The sequence below is a fragment of the Chiloscyllium plagiosum genome, chromosome 29 (assembly GCF_004010195.1).
Source record: "Chiloscyllium plagiosum isolate BGI_BamShark_2017 chromosome 29, ASM401019v2, whole genome shotgun sequence".
Classification (NCBI taxonomy): Eukaryota; Metazoa; Chordata; class Chondrichthyes; order Orectolobiformes; family Hemiscylliidae; genus Chiloscyllium; species Chiloscyllium plagiosum.
Window position 1 is genome coordinate 48,210,580 of NC_057738.1, and position 24,598 is coordinate 48,235,177.

At 41.4% G+C, this 24,598-nt stretch overlaps 1 protein-coding gene across 7 annotated transcripts in view; it reads left to right on the forward strand.

Annotated features, from left to right (window-relative positions):
* The window catches only part of LOC122564570 (histone-binding protein RBBP4), an 81,813-nt gene that overhangs the window by 17,534 nt on the left and 39,681 nt on the right, over positions 1–24,598 (forward strand). For all 7 annotated transcript variants that reach the window (XM_043719666.1, XM_043719664.1, XM_043719667.1 and 4 more), the window contains 4 exons: positions 3,031–3,157; positions 10,746–10,823; positions 17,387–17,463; positions 22,862–22,919. In XM_043719666.1, the coding sequence (XP_043575601.1) occupies positions 3,031–3,157; positions 10,746–10,823; positions 17,387–17,463; positions 22,862–22,919 (340 nt within the window). The remainder of the gene's footprint in view (positions 1–3,030; positions 3,158–10,745; positions 10,824–17,386; positions 17,464–22,861; positions 22,920–24,598) is intronic.

The following is a 24,598-nucleotide window of genomic DNA, read 5'->3' on the forward strand; positions in this document are numbered from 1 at the left end:
ATTGTACTGTTAGCTACCGTCTCCCAAGCCCCACACTCCCTCCCATTTATCTCTCCACCCCGGAGGTTCCCTGCCTCATTCCTGCTGAAAGGCTTTTGCCCGAAACATTGATTCTCCGGCCCTCGGATGCTGCCTGACCTGCTGTGCTTTTCCAAGCACCACTCTAATCTTGACTTATTACCGACATTAGTCCCATTTTCCTGCACTAGTCCCATGACTTTGTATGTTAAATGATACTTCAAGTGCTCATCCAAGTATTCTTTAAAGATTGAGGTTTACCTTTGCAACTACTCTCTCACTCACTTTCAATTAAAAAATTATGCCCCCTTTTTGACCCTTCAACCAAGGGCAACAGCAACTTGTCCATGCCCCTCATGATCATATGTACCTCTATCAGGTCCCCCCTCAACCGCCTCTGCTTGATAGAAACAACCCAAGCTTATTCAGTCTCTCTTCATAACTGAAATACTCCATCGCATGCAACACCGAGGTGAATTGCCTTTGCCCCCCCCCCACCCAGTGCAATCACATCCTTCCTATATGTGTTGACCAGAGTAGCATGCAGTACTCCAGCTGTGGCCTAACTTGAACAATTCTGACCTGACATCCTTACTCTTATTATCTATGCTGACACTGTTAAAGGCAAGAATCATATAGCAGCTTTAACTTTTTTTGCCACCTTCTAGGACCTGTGAACGTGCACCCTACGAGCCCTCTGTTACTCTGAGCTTCCTCATTTAGTTATTTGTTGAGTATTCCTCACTTCCTCTTTCAACGTGCATCATCTCACATAAGGGAGGCAGCTGGTCAGTGGATGGGTGGAGACAGAGCTCAGAGAAGATCAGACAGGCCAACGTAGGAATTGTTGATAGTAAGTCAGGGAAGAAGAAAAGCTGATAATGGGGGCAATGAGTAGATGAAAATGGGCTTGCTGTGCTGAAAGCAGTTTGTCATGACCGGATGTCAAGGTGGGTAAAGAACATGTAAGGAGGTGTTCACGCTCTAAAACTGCAGCTGACCCAAGACAGAAATGTGGCCAGGGAACTTGGTGATGCTTTGAAGTGGCGGGCTGACCATATCACTTACTTTTTGTGCATAAAAATGATCATGTTTCCATTTGGCCATTTGAAAGACAGAAGGAATACCCACCAATCACCTATCTGTTTTCCTGCAAAGATACTTTGGTGATTTTTAAAAAAAAACAAATTAAATGTAGTCTTCAGCTCCTGTTTTTTTTCTTGCTGTTGGCCTTCTCAGGCAGGTCTGTTCTCTTTTCGAAGCTGCTTACTCGTGCTGCCATGTTGCTTGAGAAGCTGTTGACTTTGTGTGCTCTCCTGCTCTGTATGAAACTGTTGCTCCAACACTGTTGCACTGTTTTATGAGCTCCGGCTCCTCTTCTCTTGCTTAGTGCGCTTCAAAGTGATGCAACCTCACAACGCTACTGACTCAGTGAAGGCACTTCCCAGACCCCTTAACTTCTCATGTTACCTTCAATTCATGCGCACCTATTCCTAGCTGTCTCTCTTGCAGTGCCTTTAGAATTGATTGAGAACTTGTCTGCTTGAAATTGTATCATCCCTCACATCACTTCACAATTTTTATTCATTCATGCATTAATTTCTTTTACCTCTTAGCTGCTCAGTCTACAGACTATCTACATCCTGTTGACATCTATCACTATCCTCAACTTTAAACTTTGAAATGTGGTTCTGCACAGCCAAATACAGTTCATTAATATGGATCAAGAAAAGTAGAGTTCCTGGTACTGACCTATCAATATACTCTGCTGCATTCTGGGAGGTGACAAGAGTCGATCATTTAACCTTCACATCTTGTTCTGCGGGTTGATTAAATTGTAGTTGATCATCTACTTCACTACCACTTGACAATGCTGTCTCTATATTCCTTGATGTTGGTCTCCAGAAATTTATCAACATTTGTCTTGAACATGTTGTATGATTGCAGTTACATGATCTTTTGGGGGAGAGAATTCCAAAGATTCACCACTCTTGGGAGGGGGAGAAAGTTCCTTCTCTACTCAGTCTTAAATGGCCAATCTTTTATTCTGAAATTATGTCCGGTTTCTAGACTCACCAGCAATTAGTCATTGAATCTACATTTGTCTTTTTTATCTGAAATCATTCTTCATTATACTTGTTCCTTATTAAAAGTCCTACCCCACCACCTTTTTCATTTTGCTTGTGCCCCACATGCCAATCTTGGATGTCCACTGTCTCTGCAGTGACAATTAAATGATACCCATTTACATTTGTGCATTCAAGTCATCAGTCTTTTTTAACAGACGACATTGTTATAAGCCAGATCATTCAAGCACTCTTGCGCATTCACTCAAAATATAATAAGGAGACACAGCATTGTGGTTGACTCTTAACTGCCTTCTGATAATTAGGAATCTGCAATAAATGCTGTGTAGCCAGTGATGCCCTCATCCCATAAATGAATGAATGAATAAAAAAATCCTCTCCGCTCCATGGTTGGATCTAGACTGCTTCTCCTCGTTCCTGTTCTGGGTCACCTGACCCATACTTTTAAGGCGCAACACACCCAACTACATAGATAACAGGAAGGCAGGAGGTTTAGAGGGGATTTGAAGAAAATGTTCTTCACCCAGAGAGTGGCGGGGATCTGGAATGCATTACTTGAGTGGATGGTTGAGGCAGGAGAGATTTCAAACTGTAAAAAGTACTTGGATGAATGTGTAAAATGTCATAACATTCAAAGTTTTTGGAAGTAATGTAAGAGGTAGGATATTTTTGGCACTGCAGACTTGATGGGCAAAAGGGATTCATCTGTGTTGTATGATTCTATGATACCACTAAGTGCCCATTTAAGAGTTTTCAGAAATTTCTGACCATGTTACAGTTGAGAGAAAAATGCCTGCGTATAGCCAGACTCGTGTTAGTTCTGTAAGATATACTCTTGGAAAAAATATTGTATTCCATGGTGCAGTGTTTGGAAGAGAAGTATGATTTTCTTTTGCCTTCATTTTAAATTAATCTTTTCTTGCAGCTGGGATACAAGATCTAACAATACATCTAAGCCAAGTCACTCCGTTGATGCACATACAGCAGAAGTGAACTGCCTCTCATTCAATCCTTACAGTGAATTTATCTTAGCAACTGGTTCTGCTGATAAGGTAAGACGTTTTTTCATAAATTCAACACACCAGGTAGTGAGGGCATGTTTTAAACAGTGTTTGTTTTCGCTGTACTTAACTGCAACTCTGAATTCAACTTTTAAATGAATCCATTAATTACTAAGTGCATTCTTAATTTTTTTTTCAGTTATCTTTATACTGCTGTCTTTACAGTGAAAAATGTACCAAATTGTTTCTTGGTTAGATTGGGAGAGAATGAGCAAAATCTGATATTTAAGAGGAATAGAGCAACGCTGAAATACTTAATGAGTATTTTGTTGTTATTTATGAATAAAAAGAAAACTAACGAAAAACAAAAGTAGCTAATGAAATTGATGAGGAAATGGATGAATGAAAATTGAGGGACAGGACATTCTGACAAGAGTAGCTAATACTCAAGATGGGGAAATTTTCTGGTCTGAATGGCCTGCTTCCCAGGTTTTAAAAGCAAGTAGGAGTGGAGATAGTAGAAGGTTTACATGTATGAGAAAAGGGATTGAGTGCACCCTCCCTCTTCCCATTCTTCATTTAACTGCAATTTTTGAAAAGGATCTGTCAGTTTGAGAGTATTTTAACTCTAAGTACTTTGATAAAAGACAAAATAAAGCAGGATTTTGAGTTTCTTTAAGGATTATTATTGGGTTCAACTCTGGCTAACTAAGATAATAAAGAATGAACTCAGTCTTTTACTTGAATGTTAACATACATCAGATTACAGAATGAGAGGATAGATTAAGCAATTTAGGGTCCAGTAAAATTAAAGGAGCTCTAGAACATAGAACTTGGATATAGAACTAGGCAATTTGGCTGTTTGAATTCTCTTCAGTATTCAATAAGATTATGGTTGATCTGGTTGTGGTCTCGGGTCCATTCCTGTCTGGCCCCCATAACCCTCAGCTCTCTTGTTTATCAAAGATTTATCTAACTCTCCCTTTCGTACAAACACCCAGCCTACATTGTTTTCTGAAGAAGAGAATCCTACACTCTAACAACCCGCTGAATGAAAAAAAAACCTTATCTGTTTTAGTATTCTTTGTATGCCTCCTGATTTTAGTGTCTCCCACAAGATGAAGCATCTGCTGTCTACCATACCAATCCCCTCCCACCTGAATATGTTTCTATACAATCACCTCTCATTCTTATAAACTACAATGGATATAAACTTAACTTGTTCAAGTATTCTTCATGGTCTGAACCCATCATCCCAGGAGTGAATTGAATTAGCCTTTTGTGAACTGCTTCCAAAGGAATAATGGCCCAAGTCTTCTGGACTCTGGACAATCGGAGACTGGCCGTAACCCTGAAAGATGTGCCAGGGCTATGCAGAAATGCTGATGCAGCTGACTAAAACAAATTGGAAGTTGATGCATCGTAGTTTCAATTTTAAATGATCATTAAAGGGGTACAGTCAGTATGTGAGATTTCATTTGAGCTCGACAAAGCCTTAGTGATTATATCTGGGAATTTGGTTTGAAATCTGAATTCAGTATATGGAGGAAAGAGGAGCTTTAAGCAAGAAGTAGTGTGCTGAGTCAGAAGTTTGATGAAATGTCGGGAGGAGCCTTGTTTAATATCACTATTTATGGGTAGCAAATTATTTTGACATGACACCTGTCAATAATTGCTTGCATGTATAAGTCATAGAGTCATAGAGATGTACAGCACAGAAACAGACCCTTCGGTCCAACTTGTCCATGCCGACCAGATTTCCCAACCCAATCTAGTCCCACCTGCCAGCACTCAGCCCATATCCCTCCAAATCCCTCCTATTCATACAGTCATCCAGATGTCTTTTAAATATTGCAATTGTACTTGCTTCCACCACTTCCTCTGGCACCTCATTCCATGCACCTACCATCCTCTGATTAAGAAAGTTGCCCCTTAGGTCCCTTTTATATCTTTCCCCCTAAACCTATGCTCTCTAGCTCTGGACACCACTACCCCAGAAAAAAGACTTTGTCTATTTACCCAACCCATGCCCCTAATTTTATAAATCTCTATAAGGTCACCCCTCAGCCTCCGACGCTCCAAGGAAAACAGCCCCAGCCTATTCGACTTCTCCCAATAGCTCAAATCCTCCAACCCCGGCAACATCCTTCTAAGTCTTTTCTGAACCCTTTCAAGTTCTACAACATCTTTCTGATAGGAAGGAGACCAGAATTGCATGCAATATTCCAACAGTGGCTTAACCAATGTCCTGTACAGCCTCAGTATGATCTCCCAACTCCTGTATTCAGTATTCTGGCCAATAAAGGAAAGCATACCAAACACCTTCACTATCCTATCAGACTGAGACTCCACTTTCAAGGAGCTATGAACGTGCACTCCAAGGTCTCTTTGTTCAGCAACACTCCCTCGGATCTTACCATTAAGTGTATAAGTCCTGCTAAGATTTGCTTTCCCAAATTGCAGCACCTCCTATTTATCTAAATTAAACTCCATCTGCCACTTCTCAGTCTGTTGGCCCATGTGATCAAGATCCCGTTGTAATTAGAGGTAAGCTTCTTGTGTCCACTACACCTCCAATTTTGGTGTCATCTGCAAATTTACTAACTGTACCTCTTAAGCTCACATCCAAATTAGTAATATAAATGATGAATAGTGGTGGACCCAGCATGGATCCTTGTGGCACTTCACTGGTCACAGGCCTCCAATCTGAAAAACAACCTTCCAACACCACCCTCTGTCTTCTACCTTTGAGCCAATTCTGTATCCAAACGGCCAGTTCTCAGTGTATTCCATGAGTTACAACCTTGCTAACCAGTCTCCCTGAGGCAGCACTTGTTTCTTCACCATCAAAACCTGCTCAGCATCTACAAGGCACAAGTCAGGAATGTGATAGAATACATGGGTGGCACGGTGGCTCAGTGGTTAGCACTGCTGCTGCACAGCATCAGAGATCCAGCTTTGATTCCAGCCTCGGGCGGCTGTCTGTGTAGAGTTTGCATATTCTCCTCGTATCTGCATGGATTTCCTCTGGGTGCTCTGGTTTCCTCCCACAGTCCAAAGATGTGCAGGCTAGGTGAATTGGCAGTGCTCAATTACCCATAGTGTCCAGGGATGTGCAGGTTAGGTGAATTGGCAGTGCTCAATTGCCCATAGTGTCCAGGGATGTGCAGGTTAGGTGCATTGGTAAGGGGAAATGTAGGGGAATTGCTGTGAATAAGACCCTCTCTGGAGGGTCAGTGTGGGCATGATGGGCTGAAGGGCCTGTATCCACACTGTAGGGATTATATTCTATGAAAGCAGCTTCCAAACACATGGCCTTGACCATGTTGACGAACAAGTGTAACAGACACCTGAAATACTATCACTGCACGTTCTTCTCCAAGACCCCATTGTGTCTTTGAAGTATAATTACCACTTCTTCAGTGTTACAGAATCAAAATCCCCTCCCAGTAGCACTTTGTGTATATTTGTACGAGATGAACTGCAGCAGTTCAAACTGGTGCTCATCAACACCACCTCAAGGATATTGGGGAAAACCAAAATATTTTAGTCTGGTTGCCTTCACATGCATCCCATGAGCGCATTAAAAATGTAGTGTAAATAAAGTTAAGACTGAGCTGCAACAGAGTAAGGTAGCATAGTAGTTGTTACTATTTTAAGGCATAGACTGAAGACCATTTCAAATTTTGCTTGAGTAGGTGGGAAGCTAAATATCTAATCAAATCGGCAACATTTGTAAGGGTGACCACAAAACTACTGAATTATAATATATATTTTTTAAAAACTGGTTTATTAATAGGAAAGGAGACAAAATAGGGCTAAAAGTAAGCAATTTGGCCCCTCATGTCTTCCATATTTAGCCCCTCAAATCTGCACTGCCATTCCATAAAATTCTGGCTGATCTGAATATAACCTAAAACACACATGCTTGCCTACACTGACAACATTTTAACCTCTTAGTGAGAATCTATCTGTGTCTACCTTAAAATATTCACATGCAGTGCTTTCTTTTCCAGAGGAATGTTCCAAAGAGGTTTACCTTTACCTGCGTAATGTGTAGTTCCTGTCCCTGAGGTGTGACTACCTCCGAGTACAAAGAGTCCAGTTAACTTTCCTGCTTTCTGATGGGTCAGTGTGGTAGTTCAGCTTCCATCTTGTAGTTTGAGCAGAAGCTGTTCAAACTGCCATAGACATGCTTGCTTCAGATTAAGCTTGTATCCAGTAACTACCATGCACTGCAACTGTGAAACATTACCTGTCTAACCATCCTTAACGTGTTTTAAGGAACTAACTAATTATTGTGTTCAGTGTTATACGTATCTCTTTTTATTAACCTTGCAACCAATTCCTATATTTTGAGCTTTAGAAATAGAATAAAACCTAATCATTTACCAGGTACTTAACAATTAAGCAAAGTAAGAATCTAGTCTGGGAGGTTAAACGAGTTTAGATAAAAGCAACAGAGCATCTTTTTGCTTTCCTCCCTTTAACTGTCTGAAGTATTTTACTCTAGCACTCTGTTCCAAGGCACACTCCTGTGCTAAGCCACATAAAGTTGGCTCCTAACATCAAAGTCTGATTCACTTAATGAATATCTAGTTTAATCTGGCTCTTAGTTACAGTGCTCTTTCACTGGACTCGTTACAAAAACCTTAAGGCTGGCAACTGTAGAATTTAAACTGTAGATTTCAGTTTCATGCTGTCTATAAACCACAAATGAAATTACATTTGTACAGAATAAAAATCTTAGACTTGCTTATCTAACCACTGTATTCACTCAGTCTAATCAATAAGATGATGGCTGATGTGTTTGTTTTGCATTCCAAATTGCATCTACCCACTAAGCTTTGATTCCTTTTTGTAAGAATCTATCCATTATTGTCTTAAAAATATTCCATGATGTCATCTTCATCACCTTCTGAGGCAGAGTGTTTCAAAGTCATACAACTCTGAGAATTTCTTCTCATCTCTATACTGAAAGGATGACCCCATTTTTAAAATTCTGTCCCTTAGTTCTGGACTCACCTATAAGAGGAAACATCCTTTCCCTGTCCACCATGTCAAGATCTTTGACAATAGACAATAGGTGTAAAAGTAGGCCATTCTGCCCTTCGAGCCTGCACCACCATTCAATATGATCATGGCTGACCATCCTTAATCAGTATCCTGTTCCTGCCTTACCTCCATAACCCTTGATTTCACAAACCTTGAGAGCTCTATCCAACTCTTTCTTAAATGAATCCAGAGACTGGGCCTCCACTGCCCTCTGGGGCAGAGCATTCCACACAGCCACCACTCTCTGGGTGAAGAAGTTTCTCCTCATCTCTGTCCTAAATAGTCTACCCCGTATTTTTAAGCTGTGTCCTCTGGTTCGGCACTCACCCATCAGCGGAAACATGTTTCCTGCTGCCAGAGTGTCCAATCCTTTAATAATCCTATATGTCTCAATCAGATCCCCTCTCAGACTTTTAAACTCAAAAGGTATACAAGCCCAGTCGCTCCAGTCTTTCAGCATAAGGTAGTCCCGCCATTCCAGGAATTGACCTCATGAACCTACGCTGCACTCCCTCAATAGCCAGAATGGCTTTCCTCAAATTTGGAGACCAGAACTGCACACAGTACTCCAGGTGTGCATCTGACCACTCACCTAACTTGTCCAGGTCACCCTGTAATCTCCTAACATCCTCCTCACATTTCACCCTGCCACCCAGCTTAGTATCATCAGCAAATTTGCTAATGTTATTACTAATACCATCTTCTATATCATTAACATATATTGTAAAAAGCTGCGGTCCCAGTACTGCTCCCTGCGGTACCCCACTGGTCACTGCCTGCCATTCCGAAATGGAGCCGTTTATCACTACTCTTTGTTTCCTATCAGCCAACCAACTTTCAATCCAAGTTAGTACTTTGCCCCCAGTACCATGCGCCCTAATGTTGCTCACTAGCCTCCTGTGTGGGACTTTATCAAAAGCTTCCTCAAAGTCCAGGTACACTACATCTACTGGATTTCCCTCGTCCATCTTCAGAGTTACATCCTCAAAAAAAATTCCAGAAGATTAGTCAAGCATGATTTCCCCTTCCCCTTCCCATGCTGACTCTGACCAATCCTGTTACTACTATCCAGATGTGTCATATTTTCATCCTTTATAATAGACTCCAGCATCTTTCCCACTACTGAGGTCAGATTAACTGATCTATAATTTCCTGCTTTCTCTCTCCCACCTTTCTTAAAAAGTGGTACAACATCAGTCACCTTCCAATCCGCAGGAACTGATCCCGAATCTATCGAACTCTGGAAAATAATCACCAAAGCATCCACGATTTCTCGAGCCAACTCCTTCAGTACCCTGGGATGTAGACCATCAGGCCCCGGGGACTTATCAACCTTCAGACCTAACAGTCTCTCCAACACCAATTCCTGGTGGGAACTTGTAGGCGTCTCTCCAACACCAATTCCTGGTGGGAACTTGTAGGCTTCAATCAGGTCACCCCTCACTCTTTTAATCTTCACAGGAACATGCTCAGTCTGCCCAAACTATCCTCAAGACAATTAACTCATTCCAAGTTTAAATCTACAATGAATTCTGCCGAAGAGACATATCTGACTCGGTATTAACATTTTCTCCGTCCACAGGTGCTGCCAGACTTGCTGAGTTTCTTCTTTTTTTTTTTGTTTTTGTCAATCTAGGATACCTCCTGAACTATTTCTAATGTATTTGTATCTTTCTCTACATAAGATCAAAACTCTGGATGTAGGTTTGCTCACTGAGCTGGAAGGTTCATTTTCAGACATTTCGTTAACATATTAGGTAACATCTTCCGAATGAGACACTGGTGTTGTAACCTGCTTTCTATTTATATGTTTGCGTTTCCTAGGGTTGGTGATGTCATTTTCTGTGGTGACATCATTTCCTGTGGTGAAGTCATTTCCTGTTCTTTTTCTCGGGGTGGTAAATGGGGTCCAAGTCAATGTGTTTGTTGATAAAGTTCTGGTTGGAATGCCATGCTTCTAGGAATTCTCATGCGTGTCTTTGTTTGGCTTGTCCTAGCAGGGATGTGTTGTCCCAGTCAAAGTTGTGTCCTTCCCTACACATCCTGCAACTCAACTTTCAAGGAACTATAACCTGCACTCCCAAGGTCTCTGTTCAGCAACACTGCCTCTGACCTTACCATTAAGTGTATAAGTCCTGCTGTGATTTGCTTTTCCAGAATGTAGTATCTCATATCTATCTAAATTAAACTCCAACTGCCACTCCACAACCCATTGGTCCATCTGTCAAGATCCCGTTGTACTCTGAGGTAACCTTCTGTCCGCTACACCTCCAATTTTGGTGACATCTGCAAACTTACTATATTTCCTATGATCACATCCAAATCATTTATATAAAATGATGAAAGGTGGACACAGCACCAGTGGATTAGTGTTAAGAATTCTGAAAGTGATGCTTTGTGTACAATAATTACATTTTAGCTAGAAGCTCCTTTTCATATTTGCGTTTTCAGCTTTGTGTCTGCACTTTGGATTTTAAATAGGTTTATTTAATTATTAATAGTCTTAATCTTATTTTGTTAATCCTTCTTTCTAGTTAATTATTAATGCGTAATTCTAAAAAGGTACATGTTTTATTTTTTACAGACTGTAGCATTGTGGGATTTAAGAAACCTGAAACTAAAGTTACATTCCTTTGAGTCACACAAGGATGAAATTTTCCAGGTACAGCTGTTACTTATGCAGCTTTGGGTACGGGGACGAAAGCATATGAAATAATTATTGTGAGATACGCTGAGTTAAAGAACTGTCCTTTATCTTTGGGTTCGCTTGGGTAAATGTCCCATTCTTTCTTTGCAATTGTTACACCGGAAGGAATAAATTTGTCAAGTCTGAATCCTGCTCCTTACTTAAAAGTGTAATTTCATTAGAAGCAGTTCAAAGATTAGGTCAACTAGCTCCCAGGAAGAAGTGATTATTTTAAAAGTTGGACCATCCTGCCATAGTCATTATCATGGCATCATACTTTGCATGCAGTGTCACAGGCATCACTATCCCGGAGTACAGTTTGTAGCATTGTGGTCCACAGGGTGGAGTGATTACCTCAGAAGCCCTCAATGTTGACTGTGGGCCACATGAAAATTCATGACACCAGGTGAAACCTGGGAAAGGAAACTCCCACTGACCACCACTTGCTGCACCCCTCTCGACACCTCTCTGATAAATCAATGCTCCTCAATGTTGAAAATCAATTAAAAGAAGTGTGGTGGGAAGCAGGGGCACAAAATGTACTGAGTGGGTTTCAGGGTCACCACCAAGATTGGCTTGGTAGTACTGCTACAGACTAACTGGTCAAGCCCTAAAGAACGGAGCTGCTAGACTCGGTCTGTGGCAGACTGAGGGAACCAAATATAGGTTGTTCTGTGAAAACATGTTTGTCAATGCAAATTGGTTATAATGCAATTGACAAATTGTGGACACTGTTTGGATAATGTGAATTTTCTACTGAACAGGTAAAGCATTTTTTTTAAAGCAATTTTCTACAACGCGATTTTGTATAGCGGTTTCCCATAGCATGATTTTCTGTAGCATGAGGTCGCAGAGGAAGGCAATCATCGCATTATATCAGAACACCCTTTCGAGGGAAAAGGATACTTGACCTAATTCTCTCCAATCTATATGTTGCAAATGATTCCTGACTTTCTTGGTAGGAATAGTCACTACCCATTCCTTGTAGAGACAGAGTCTTTATCATGGTGAAAACCCCCTTAATTGTGTTGTGTGGCTCTTGCACCATGCTAACTTGGATAGACGTTGAACGGATCTAGCAGTTTAAACTGGATGGTTGATTTGTAGTGTACTGTAATGCCAATAGCATGGGTTCAATTCCTGCACCAGCTGAGGTTACCATGAAGGATTCTTCTTGACTTCTGTCTCTGCATGAGGCAAGGTGACCTTGGGTTAACCCACCACCAGTTGTCTGTTTCTGATAAGAGTGCAGCCCTAGGGTCTAGTGGAATATGGTCACTTTACCCTTTATAAACTATTTCCCAAGTGACTTCTTACCTTTGCTATTTCTCATTTCTTCCCAAACACACACTACGTCCTGATCCCCAGAACCAAAGTCTTGTTTAAAAGCTATTTCTCCACATTTTTCTACTTTTCTGTCCTACCTGATTGTCATTAATTCTTGAACAAGGCCATTTGAGGAATGGCTACAAGTTCACCTATTCATTATTTAAATTTGTTATTAATCCACTTATTTTGTTATAAATGCTCTGTTCTCTCTCTCTCTCTCCTCTCCTCTCCCCCCCCCCCCCCCCCCCCCAATATTTCAACTGTCTAGCCCCATCTATTGTGATATTGAGGTTTGTATACTTTGTCCTTTTCTGTCAGTCATACAGCACGGAAACAGACCTTTTGGTCCAATTTGTCAATGCTGACCAAGTTTCTCACACTAAACTACTCCCTCTCATTTGCCTGCATTTGTCCCAAATCCCTCTAAACCTTTCCTACTCATGTACCTATCCATATGTCTGATTAATGCTCTAACTGTACCTGCATCTGTCAATTAATTTCACACACAAGCCACCCTGTGGAAAAAGTTGCCCTTCATAGAGTCATACAGCACGGAAACAGACACTGGTCCAGCCAGTCCATGTCAACCGTAATCCCAAACTAAACCAGTCCCACCTGTGTGTGCTTGGCCCACATGTCCCATTTAAAGCTTTCTCCTCTCCCCTTAAAAAAATGCCCCCCAGTTTTGATCTCAAACACTTTAAAGAAAAGACCTTTGCTGTTCACCTTATTTATGCCCCTCCTGATTTTATAAACCTCTATAAGGTCACCACTCAAATCTCCTACCCTGCAGTGAAAAGTGTCCCAGCCTATCCAGCGTCTCCTTATAACTCAAACCCTGCAGTCCTGGCAACATCCTGGTGAATCTTTTCTGAACCCTCTCCAGTGTATTATCCTTCCCAAAGGAGGGTGACCAGAACTGTATGCAGTACTCCAAAAGTGGCCTCATCAACATAATGTCCAACCTCAACATGATGTCCCAACACCTATGTTCAATCATTTGAGCAATGAATGCTGGTATGCTAACTGAATTTTCTAACCAGCCTGTCTATCTGTGATATTGGCTATACTAAATTGCCCATAGTGTTAGGTAAGGGGTAAATGTAGGGGTATGGGTGGGTTGCGCTTCGGCGGGTCGGTGTGGACTTGTTGGGCCGAAGGGCCTGTTTCCACACTGTGATGTAATCTAATCTAATCTAATCTTTCAAAGAACTATGTACCTGAACCCCGAACAACACTATCTAGACCCTACCATTAATTGGACAAATCCTGCCCTTGTTTGACCACAGTGCAATACCTCGCATTTATCTAAATTAAACTCCATGTGCTACACCTCAGCCCATTGGCCCAAATGATTAAAATCCTTTTATAATCTTGGATGATCTTCTTCACAGTTGACTATACCACCAATTTTGGTGTCATCCACAAACTTATTAAGTATGTCCTAAATTCCCATCCAAATCATTTTCTATAAGTTACAAACAAAGTGGACCCAGCACTGATTCCTGCAGGACAAAACTGACCACCGGCCTCCAGTCCAAAAAAAACAACTTCCACCATTACCCTCTGTCTCCTACTGTCAAGCCAATTTTGTATCCAGTTGGCAAGCTCTCCCTGAATCCAGCCAGTCCATGTCAACCATAATCCCAAACTAAACAAGTCCCACCTGCGTGTGCTTGGCCCACATGTCCCATTTTACTGATTTAATTTTACTGATGCGTTTACATTATTTCCATATTGTTGCCTTGCTCTTCTCTATTTCATAAAATCCTGACAGTGTGGAAGCAAGCCATTTGGCCCATCAAGTCCACACTGACCCTCTGAAGAGCATCCCTGTAACCCCACATTTATCATGGCCAATTCACCTAGCCTACACATCCCTGGACACTATAGGCAATTTAGCAGGACCTGTCTACCTACCCTGCCCATAGTTGGTCTGTACGAAGAAACCGGAGCACCCAGAGGAAACCCATGCAGGTACGGGGGGCATGTGCAAACTCACCATAGTTGTCTGAGGATGGAATGGTGTTTGTTGTGAGGCAGCAGTGCTAACCATTGAACCACTGTGCCACACATCTATCAGATCTTGCCAAACTTTTTCCTGCACCCTACTATTTACCTTAAAATCCTCTGTTCTGCTCAGTTATACAAATCACCAGAAAACTAGCCCCAGCAAGGGTCAAGTAAAGACTGTACAGTGGTACAGCTTTCATTTTCCCCAGTACAGGTTCATGTGCCTTTTAATTTTTGAGATGTATTTTTGTAGAAATTGCAGAATATTGTGATTTTTGTGCAAGACTGAGTCTTTTATAAATTGTTCATAAATAATACTCTTATTTAATGTAAAAAATTAGTGAGACAATTAAATCACTATCAAGTTATAATTAGGCAAGTTAGATTAAGGGAGAGCTTGCCAATTGGATGCCAAATTGGTTTGAAAGTAGGAGACACAGGGTGGTGAGGGAGAGTTATGTTTTGGGCTGGACACATAGGGTTAAGGAGAATCCAACAGGTTTTTTACAAATACGTTAAGGACAAAAGGGTAACTAGGGAGAGAATACGGCCCCTCAGAGATCAGCAAGGCGGCTTTTGTGTGGAGCCGCAGGTGGTGGGGGAGATACTAAACAAGTATTTTGCATCAGTGTTTTCTGTGGAGAAGGACATGGAAGATATAGAATGTAGGAAAATAGATGGTGACATCTTGGAAAATGTCAACATTAGAGGCGGGAGTGCTCGTTGTCTTGAAACGCATAAACGTGGATAAATCCCCAGGACCTGAGAACTCTGTGGGAAGCGAGGGAAGTGATTGCTGGGCCCCTTGCTGGGGTATTTGTATCATCAGTAGTCACAGGTGAGGTGTCAGAAGACTGGAGGTTGGCTAACATGGTGCTACTATTTAAGAAGGGTGGTAAGGACAAGCCAGGGAACTATAGACCAGTGAGCCTGATGTCGGTGGTGGGCAAGTTTGAGGGAATCCTCAGGGACAGGATGTGCATGTAGTTTGAAAGGCAAGGACTGGTTAGGGGTAGTCAACATGGCTTTGTGAGTGGGGAAATCATGTCTTGCAAACTTGATTGAAATTTTGAAGAAGTAACAAAGCGGATTGTTGAGGGCAGAGTGGGAGATGTGATCTATGTGGACTTCAGTCAGGCGTTCGACAAGGTCCCCCATGGGAGACTGGATAGCAAGGTTAGATTTCTCAGAATACAGGGAGAATTTGCCATTTGGATACAGAAATGGCTCAAAGAAAACAGGGTGGTGGTGGAGGATTGTTTTTCAGACTGGAGGCCTGTGAGTGCCACAAAGATCGGTGCTGGGTCCACTGCTTTTTGTCGTTTATATAAATAGAGTCATAGAGATATACAGCATGGAAACAGACCCTTCGATCCAACCCATCCATGCCGACCAGATATCCCAACCCACCTGTTCAGCCTCTCCCTGTAGCTCAGATCCTCCAACCTTGGCAACATCCTTGTAAATCTTTTCTGAACCCTTTCAAGCTTCACATCATCTTTCCGATAGGAAGGAGACCAGAATTGCACACAATATTCCAACAGTGGCCTAATCAGTGTCCTGTATAGCCGCAACATGACCTCCCACTCCTATACTCAATACTCTGACCAATAAAGGAAAGCATACCAAATGCCTTCTTCACTATCCTATCTACCTGCGACTCCACTTTCAAGGAGCTATGAATCTGCACTCCAAGGTCTTTGTTCAGCAACACTTCCTAGGACCTTACCATTAAGTGTATAAGTCCTGCTAAGATTTGCTTTCCCAAAATGCAGCACCTCGCATTTACCTGATGAGAGCATAAGAGTTAGTAAGTTTGCAGATGACACCAAAATTGGAGGTGTAGTGGACAGCGATTACCTCAGATTTGAACGGGATCTTGATCAGATGGGCCAGTGGGTTGAGGAGTGGTGGATAGAATTTAATTTAGATAAATGCGAGGTGCTGCATTTTAGGTAGGCAATTCTTAGCAGGGCTTAACACTTAATGGTAAGGTCCTAGGGAGCGTTGCTGAACAAAGAGACCTTGGACTGCCGGTTCATAGCTCCTTGAAAGTAGAGTTGCAGGTAGATAGGATAGTGAAGAGAAGGCGTTTGGTATGTTTTCCTTCATTGGTTAGACTATTGAGTGCAGGAGTTGGGAGGTCATGTTGCAGCTGTACAGGACATTGGTTAGGCTACTGTTGGAATATTGGTACAGGAGTTGGGAGGTCATGTTGTGGCAGTACAGGACATTGGTTAGGCTACTGTTGGAATATTGCGTGCAGTTCTGGTCTCCTTCCTATCAGAATGATGTTGTGAAACATGAAAGGATTCAGAAAAGATTTACAAGGATGTTGCCAGGGAGGTTGGAGGATTTTAGCTATAGGGAGAGGTTGAATAGGCTGGGGCTGTTTTCCCTGAAACATTGGAGGCTAAGGCTGTGAGGTGACCTTCTAGAGGTTTATAAAATCATGAGGGGCATGGATGGGATAAATAGACAAAGTCTTTTCCCTGGGGTGGGGGAGTCCAGAACTAGAGGGCATAGCTTTAGGGTGAGAGAGGAAAGATATAAACGGGACCTAAGGGGCAACTTTTTCATACAATGGGTGAATACATGAATAGGAAGGGAATACAAGGATATGGATCCTGTAAGTGAGGACAGTTCCAGCATGGAAAGGCAAAACGTGTCAGTTCAGGCTTGGAGGGCCAAAGAGCCTGTTCCTGTGCTGTGTTGTTCTTTGTTTGTTTTGAAGGATAAAGGTAAAGTGAAGAGCAGTGTATTTCCCCTCGGGTGGGGGGGAGGGGGGGGTATTAAGGTGAGAGGAGAAAGATTTTTAAAAAACACGAGGGACTTTATATGGAATAGTTCGTGTACGGAATTACAAATTTCAGAGAAAATGTTGGATTCGGAGATGGTTACAATGTTTTTAAAAGACATTTTGATGATTGCATGAATAAGAAATATTTGGAGGGATATGTGCCAAGTGCAGGCTGATGGGGCTAGCTTAGGTTGGGAATGTGATCGGCGTAGACTGATTGGACTGAATGGTCTGTTTCCATGCTGTATGATTCTGACAACATCTTTAAAGCACCTTTTCTCTTTTCTTTCTTTTCGAAAATAGTTACTTTTTTGAGTGCTGAAAGAGAATGGGATAATTATTTCACTTTTTCCGCTTGTGCACTTTGTTCTCAAAAGACTTTTTGTAATACCAACAGGTTCAGTGGTCTCCTCATAATGAAACAATCCTGGCATCAAGTGGAACAGATCGCAGACTAAATGTGTGGGATTTGAGGTAGGAATTCTTCTATCTGACTGCAGTCACTGATCTTCGAATTCTTCAACCTTCTATAGGTTCTTAACTGTGCTTTGTCCTCCTGCATATGCCAATTTTCTAGTACTTTTAGGATTGGGAAGTGCTGTACAAATGCAGTCGAGCTTTAAGAAAACAAGGGCAGTAAATTGGTAAAGAGAGAGAATTGAAGTTGCTTGAGCAAATAGATTTTTTTTTCCCAACTGTGAAATGCTAATAGATTGTTTCTCTGTTCTTACTGAAGATAATTGTTTTCTCCTCAAAAATCGATTAAAAATCCTCAAAATATAGTGATGACCACCTTTATAAAAGTTAAAAATCACACAACACCAGGTTATAGTCCAACAGGTTTAAGCATGCTAGCTTTCGGAGCGACGCTCCTTCATCAGGTGATTGTGGAGGGCTCGATCGTAACACAGAATTTATAGCAAAAATTTGATGTAACTGAAATTATACATTGAAGAATTGATTGTCTGTTATAAAAGTTTGTGGAGATTGGGCAACTCACAGATTGAACACTACTATTTGAGGCCCTTCAATATGATTTGTCTGAGGCTGAGGACCTCTTATGTTATAGAGGTCCCAATTTAAATGAACTTAGATAATCACTAAATATTGTTGAGCAAGACCTTACTATACGAAACATGCAAACTGGCAGACTCCTATGATTCAAGAGAGTGGTGCTGGAAAAGCACAGCAGGTCAGGCAGCATCTAAGGAGCGGGAGAATTGACGTTTCGGGCAAAAGCCCTTCATCCTAAGCCCGAAACATCAATTCTCCTGCTCCTCGGATGCTGCCTGACCTGTACTTTTCCAGTACCACATTCTCGACTCTGATCTCCAGCATCTACAGTCCTCACTCTCCTAGTTGATTTTGCAGTCTTATAATTGCAAGCTTTGCTGTAGAGATTGTACGATGGTCATTTTTTAGGGTGTGTTTCTGTTGAAGGAATAATTAAGTATCACAAAGTTTTCTTCTGCTCAATACACAGTAGCAATAAATTCTAAAAATTGTTTGTAGGTATTGGTTATTAGGCTATTCTCAATGGATCTTTATCAGAGTTTGCTTATTTTGGTGCCAACTGTCTACAAGTGCTACTTCCCTCATGTGGCACTGTCTATGTTGGGGCTGATTGGAAATGAGAGAAACAAAATCAGTATCTTGTTTTTTTTTTGACAGTCACTGTTAGGACATTGCTGCTTTTAATACACTGAATTGTATAAATTTTTACCACCTTTGACAGAAAACAGAAATTGAGTCCTTTCTGCTATTCAGTGTCACTATAGTTGATCGTGCACCTCAGTAACCTGTTCCCACTTTCTCCTCTTACCCTTTGATCCCTTTAGCCCTAAGAACTATATCTAACTCCTCCGTGAAAACATTCAGTGTTATTGCTTTAATTGCTTTAATTGCATTTGAATCTCTCATCATGAAAATTCTCAGTTAGTGACCTGGTGAATATTCTCTACAGCCTCTCCAGTCCAGTCATATCCTTTTAGTGGTATGGTGACTGGAACTGCAAACAGTATTCCAGCTGTGGCTTAACCAGTGCTCTATAAATTTGTGACTAGACTTCCTTGCTGCTATATTCTACACCATCACTAATGAAGGCAAGCATCCCACCTAGTTTCTTCACCACCCTGTCTATCTGTGCTGATTCCTTAAGGAATCTATGGAAATGTACACCTTAGGTCCCCAGGGAGTGCTGAGGAACGATCATTCATTATATATATATATATATTTAGCTTTATTAGACTTTTCAAAATATATCACTTTGCACTTAAGATTAAATTATCTGCCATTACTCTATCCAGTTTACCAGCTGATTGATATTAGATTGTAGCCTGAGACCAACATCCTCACTGTTAACAACACCATCAATTTTTGTATCATGTGTAAACTTCTACATTTGCATCCAAGTTGTTACTGTACACTACAAACAGCAAGGGTCCTTGTGGTACACCACTGGTCACAGGCTTCAAATTACAAAAACGGTTGTCCTCCATCACCCTTTGTCACCTGTTTTGGATCCAGTTTGGCACTTGCCTTCGATCCCATGGGCATTTAATATTGGACTAGCCTTTCACGTGGGGCCTTGTCAAAGGCCTTACTGAAGTCTATGTAAACCACATCAACTGCAGTATTCTCATCAATAGATAGTTTTTTTTTTCAAAAGATGACAATTAAATTAGTAAGACAAGGTAATCTTCTAACAAATCTGTGCTGACTATCTCTGATCAATCCCTGCCTTTGCAAACTTTGAATCCTGTCCTTCACAATTTTTTCGATTAATTTCTCTACCACTAACATCAGGCTAACTGGTCTATAATTACCTGGCCTATCCCTGCTGCCCTTCAGCAAAGGAGCAACATTAACTGTCCTCTAGTCATTTGGCACTTTGCCTGTGGCCACAGCAATAATAAATATATCTACCAGGCCCCAACAATCTCATCCCTTGTCTCTCATTGCAGCCTGTGATACATCCCATAACGCCCTGGGGATTTATGCACCTGTATGCTCGCTAAAATATCTAATACCACTTTAATGTGTTCTAGAACTTCCCCATTCCAGCTGATATCCCCAGCTACAAAATCTTTCTCTGATACAGATGAGAAATATTAATTTATAACCTCACCCACTTCCACTGGTGCCATGCACAAGTTGCTCCTTTGGTCATTAATAGGTCCCATTCTTTTCCTGGTAATCCTCTTACTCTTAATACATCTATTTAAAAAAAACCTTAGTTTTCCTTGATCCTATCTGCCAAAGAGATTTCATGGCCCATCTTTGCCCTTGTAATTTCCTTTTTAAGCAGCATTCTACAGTCTATACTTTGGAAGTGCCTCCCCTGTTTTTAATGTGCAATAACTGACATGTGCTTTCTTATTTTCCTTCATTAAACTCTCTATCCTAGACAGCTAGGGATCTACTGCTCTTGTCCATCATTCTTAGAGGAACGTACTGGACATGAATTTTCACTATACTACTTTTACAATACTTCAGTTTCCAAATGTAGACTTAGACTGGGAGCAGCTACTTGCAGTTATTTGCTAGATCCTATCTAATATTGAAGTTGGCCCTTTCCCCAATTCAGATATTTAACTTATGCACTATCCTTAACCTTTTCTATTTTGACTTTGAAACTTATGGTGACTATCCTGAAAATGAAAGAAGGTTTGCTTGCTGAGTTGGAAGGTTCGTTTTCAGATGTTTTGTCACCATATTAGGTAACATCTTCACTAAGCCTCTGAATGAAGCACTGGTGGTGTATCCGGCTTTCTATTTATATGTTTGAGTTTCCTAAGGTTGGTGATGTCATCTCTTGTGGTGACATCATTTCCTATGGCGAAGTCATTTCCTGTTCTTTTTCTCGGAGTGGAAAATGGGATCGAAGTCCATGTGTTTGTTGATAGAGTTCTGGTTGGACTGCCATGCTTCTATCCAGTGGAATACCAATGAACACGTTCTACCGATTTCTGAGCAGTAAACCCAAACAAGCAGACAAAACAGATCCAGAAACCCTAGCCACTCTCTCTGACATCAAAGACATCTCTGAAATGACTGCCAGACTACTCAGACCCCTTGGCATCATGGTAGCCCACAAATCCACCAACACAGAAAAACAGCAGCTAATGAACTTGAAAGACCCTATACAGACAACAGGCAAAACTAATGTCATCTACTAAATACCTTGCAAAAACGGTGACAAACAGGCAGAAAACTAGCCACCAGGATACATGAACATCAACCAGCCACAAAACAACGAGACCCACTCTCACTAGTATCCTTACATATGGATGAGGAAGGACACCACTTCAACTGGGACAACACATCCATCCTAGGACAAGCCAAACAGAGACATGCACGAGAATTCCTAGAAGTATGGCATTCCAACTAGAACTCTGTCAACAAACACATTGACTTGGACCCCATTTATCACCATTTGAGAAAAAGAAACAGGACATAACATTACCATAGGAAATGATGTCACTACAGGAAATGACATCACCAACTCCAGGAAACTCAAACATGTAAATAGAAAGTGGGCTACGTCACCAGTGCTTCATTCGGAGGCTCGCTGAAGATGTTACCTAGTATGGTGACGAAATGTCTGAAAACTAGCCTTGTAGCGAGCAAACTTACATCCAGAACCTCAACCTGATCTACAAATCTTCTCAAAATTCGCTATCCCTAAAATGCTCACCCATTGAAACTTCATTCACTTGGCTGGCTGTGTTCCCTGGGATTAAGTCTGGCACTGTCATCCCTAGTTGGACTATCTGTACTAATGCAAAATGCTCTCCTGGAGGCATTTTAAAAATTCTACTCTGTCTAATCTTTTCTCACTAGGGTGATCTCAGTTACTGTTAAAAAGTTGAAGTCTGCTGCAACTATAACCCTTTTCCTCTCGCGCCTTTCTCTAATATGCCCTACATATCTGCTCTTCCATCTTACTGTTACTGTTGGGAGACCTGTTGTATAATCCCAGGAGGGCAGTCACCCTCTTTTTATTTCTCAGGTCACCCTCTTTTTATTTCTCAGCTCCATCCAGATGGCCTTCTAGGATGTCTGCCGTTATGACTGCAGTGCTGATTTCCTTTATCAATAATGCAATTCATCCACCCGTACTCTCTCCTTCCCTCCACCCAAATTGTGCCTGAAACTCCTATATGCTGGAATGTTGAGCTGCCAGTCCTGTCTGTCCTTCAATTATGTCTGTGATTGTAGCAATATAATTTACCCACATGCTGATCTATGCTCTAAGTTCATCAACCACAATCCGTCAAGCTGCTTGCATTAAAATAGATACAATTTAACTTTCTAGACAGTCCATGTCCTGACCATGTCTTCTCTGCCTCCTGGATTGTCCTATATCTGATTGAACCTTGTTACTGATTTTTGCACCTACTCTGTGCCTCACCCCTACCAAATTAGTTTGAAACCTCCCCAACAGCACCAGCGAAGCTCTCAGCAAGGATATCTGTCCTGTTCAGGTGCAACCCATTCAGTTTGTACATGTCTATCCTGCCCCCAGAAGCTGCCCCAATGATACAGAGATATTCAAATAGGTCTATCTGAGAGGGTCTCCTGCACTGTGTGCTCACACTTACTAGTCTTTTTGATGGTCACCCAGTGCTTTTCTGCCTGTGTAGCCCTGATGGTGTGACCAGCTTGCGAAATACACTATCCACAATATCCTCAGCATCATAGATGTTTTAAAGTGAGTCTATCCACAGCTCGAGCTCCTTCATGCAATCAGGAGCTGCACATCTTCTGCATAAATGGTCCCTGATTTCCCACTTGTTACACGAAGCAGAGTTCTCCTGCCAATTTTGAAGCTAATGCTGACCTTAACGGGTTCATTTTTCCCCCTTTCTAGTAAAATTGGAGAAGAACAGTCACCTGAAGATGCCGAAGATGGTCCTCCAGAACTGTTGGTAAGCATGCATTATAAATTTAGTCAATTAATCTTCCTCCTTTTCACTTCTGATTTTCCTCAATGACTTGTTTAAGAGCGAAGTCCCTTAGGTGGCTATATACATTTGAAGTGTTACCTGAAGTTACTTGTGTGTGTGCAAACCCAGAGAATCCGGCAGTCTGAACTTAGGAGACATGAACTGAAATGTTCTTCAGTGTGATTAGTAAGCTATCTCAATTGGTACCTCTTACGGCCATTTTATTTTCCTTGTTGAATGTTGCTGTCACCATCTTCAGTCTTTAACTTCTCCATCTTCCTTGTCGAGAACAGCTAACTTGGTGTTGACTGGAGGACCTAACTTGGGACCTTCCTTGTCTATCATTGTTTGTATTCAGGATTCTGGTCATTAATGAACCCACTCACAGTTGCCATAAGACAGATAATTCCTGGATCTTTCTCTACTGTTGAGAATTCCAGTATGCTTGATTACCAGCAGAATGCATCAAACAATACAGAATTCTTATGTATGAAGTTGATTTTATTCTGATTTGAAATAAATCCTGTGAGGAAAGTGGATCCTTTACTGCTACTTACAGTTTGAAAGTATTATATGATATGAAACTCTGCAACCACATTTAGATTTTTGAAGCATTTGGTATTAATTCATTGTGGCATGTAAGGGCAAATTGAATAATTTAACAGAATTGTAAAATGGTTGTAACATAGGAGACCTTTTAATCCAACAGGTCTGCGCTGACTCTGAAAGGGTGCACCGTTACCTCCATGTATACTCCTACATCTTATTCAGAAATGTTCCCTTACTATCCTGAAGAGCATTGCTCATAAGGTTATTTAACTTAGTACAAATACATGACAGCATTTCACATGTAATTTATTCCCCTTTCTTACAGCTCAAAATTCATTCTCGCTTTTCATTTGGAATTTTGCCTACAATTGTGGACCTTGGTGCTCTTTAGAGTTCAAATGTAATGTGAAATATTTTTTTGTATTTTGTTAAAATTCAAGTGATGGGAGGACAATAGTTACAGTTTAGATGTGCTTTTCCTTCACAACAGTGGGAATACTACAAGAATTTTGTTTTAAACGTGTGGCATGATTGTGTCACTGGCTAGGCCAATATTTATTACTCTTCCTTAATTGTCCAGAAGGCAGTTGAGATATTCACATTGCTGTGTGCCAGGAGTCACGTGCAGGCTAGACCAGGTAAGGTTAGCAGTTTCCTTCCTTAAAGGGTATTAGTGAACCAGGTGGGTTTTTCCAACAATCAACAATGGTTTCATGGTCATCATTAGGCCTCTCAATTCCAGATCTATTTATTGAATTCAAATTCCATTATCTGCTGGGCAGGATTCGAACTTGGGTCCCAAGAAAGTTAGCTGGATTTCTGGATTAACAGTTGAGAATGGGGTGCTGGAAAAGCACAGCTGGTCAGGCAGCATCCGAGGAGCAGGAGAATCCACGTTTCGGGCAAGAGCCCTTCATTAAGAATGAGGCTTGTGAGCCGAGGGATGAATGGGGGTGGGGGTGGGGGTGAGGTAGCTCAGAGTGCAATAGATAGACAGAGGTGGGGGTAATGGTGATAGGTCGAGAGGAGGGTGGAATGGATAGGTGGGTAAGAAGATGGACAGGTAGGACAGTTCATGAGGGCGGTGCCAAGTTGGAAGGTTGGAACTTGGA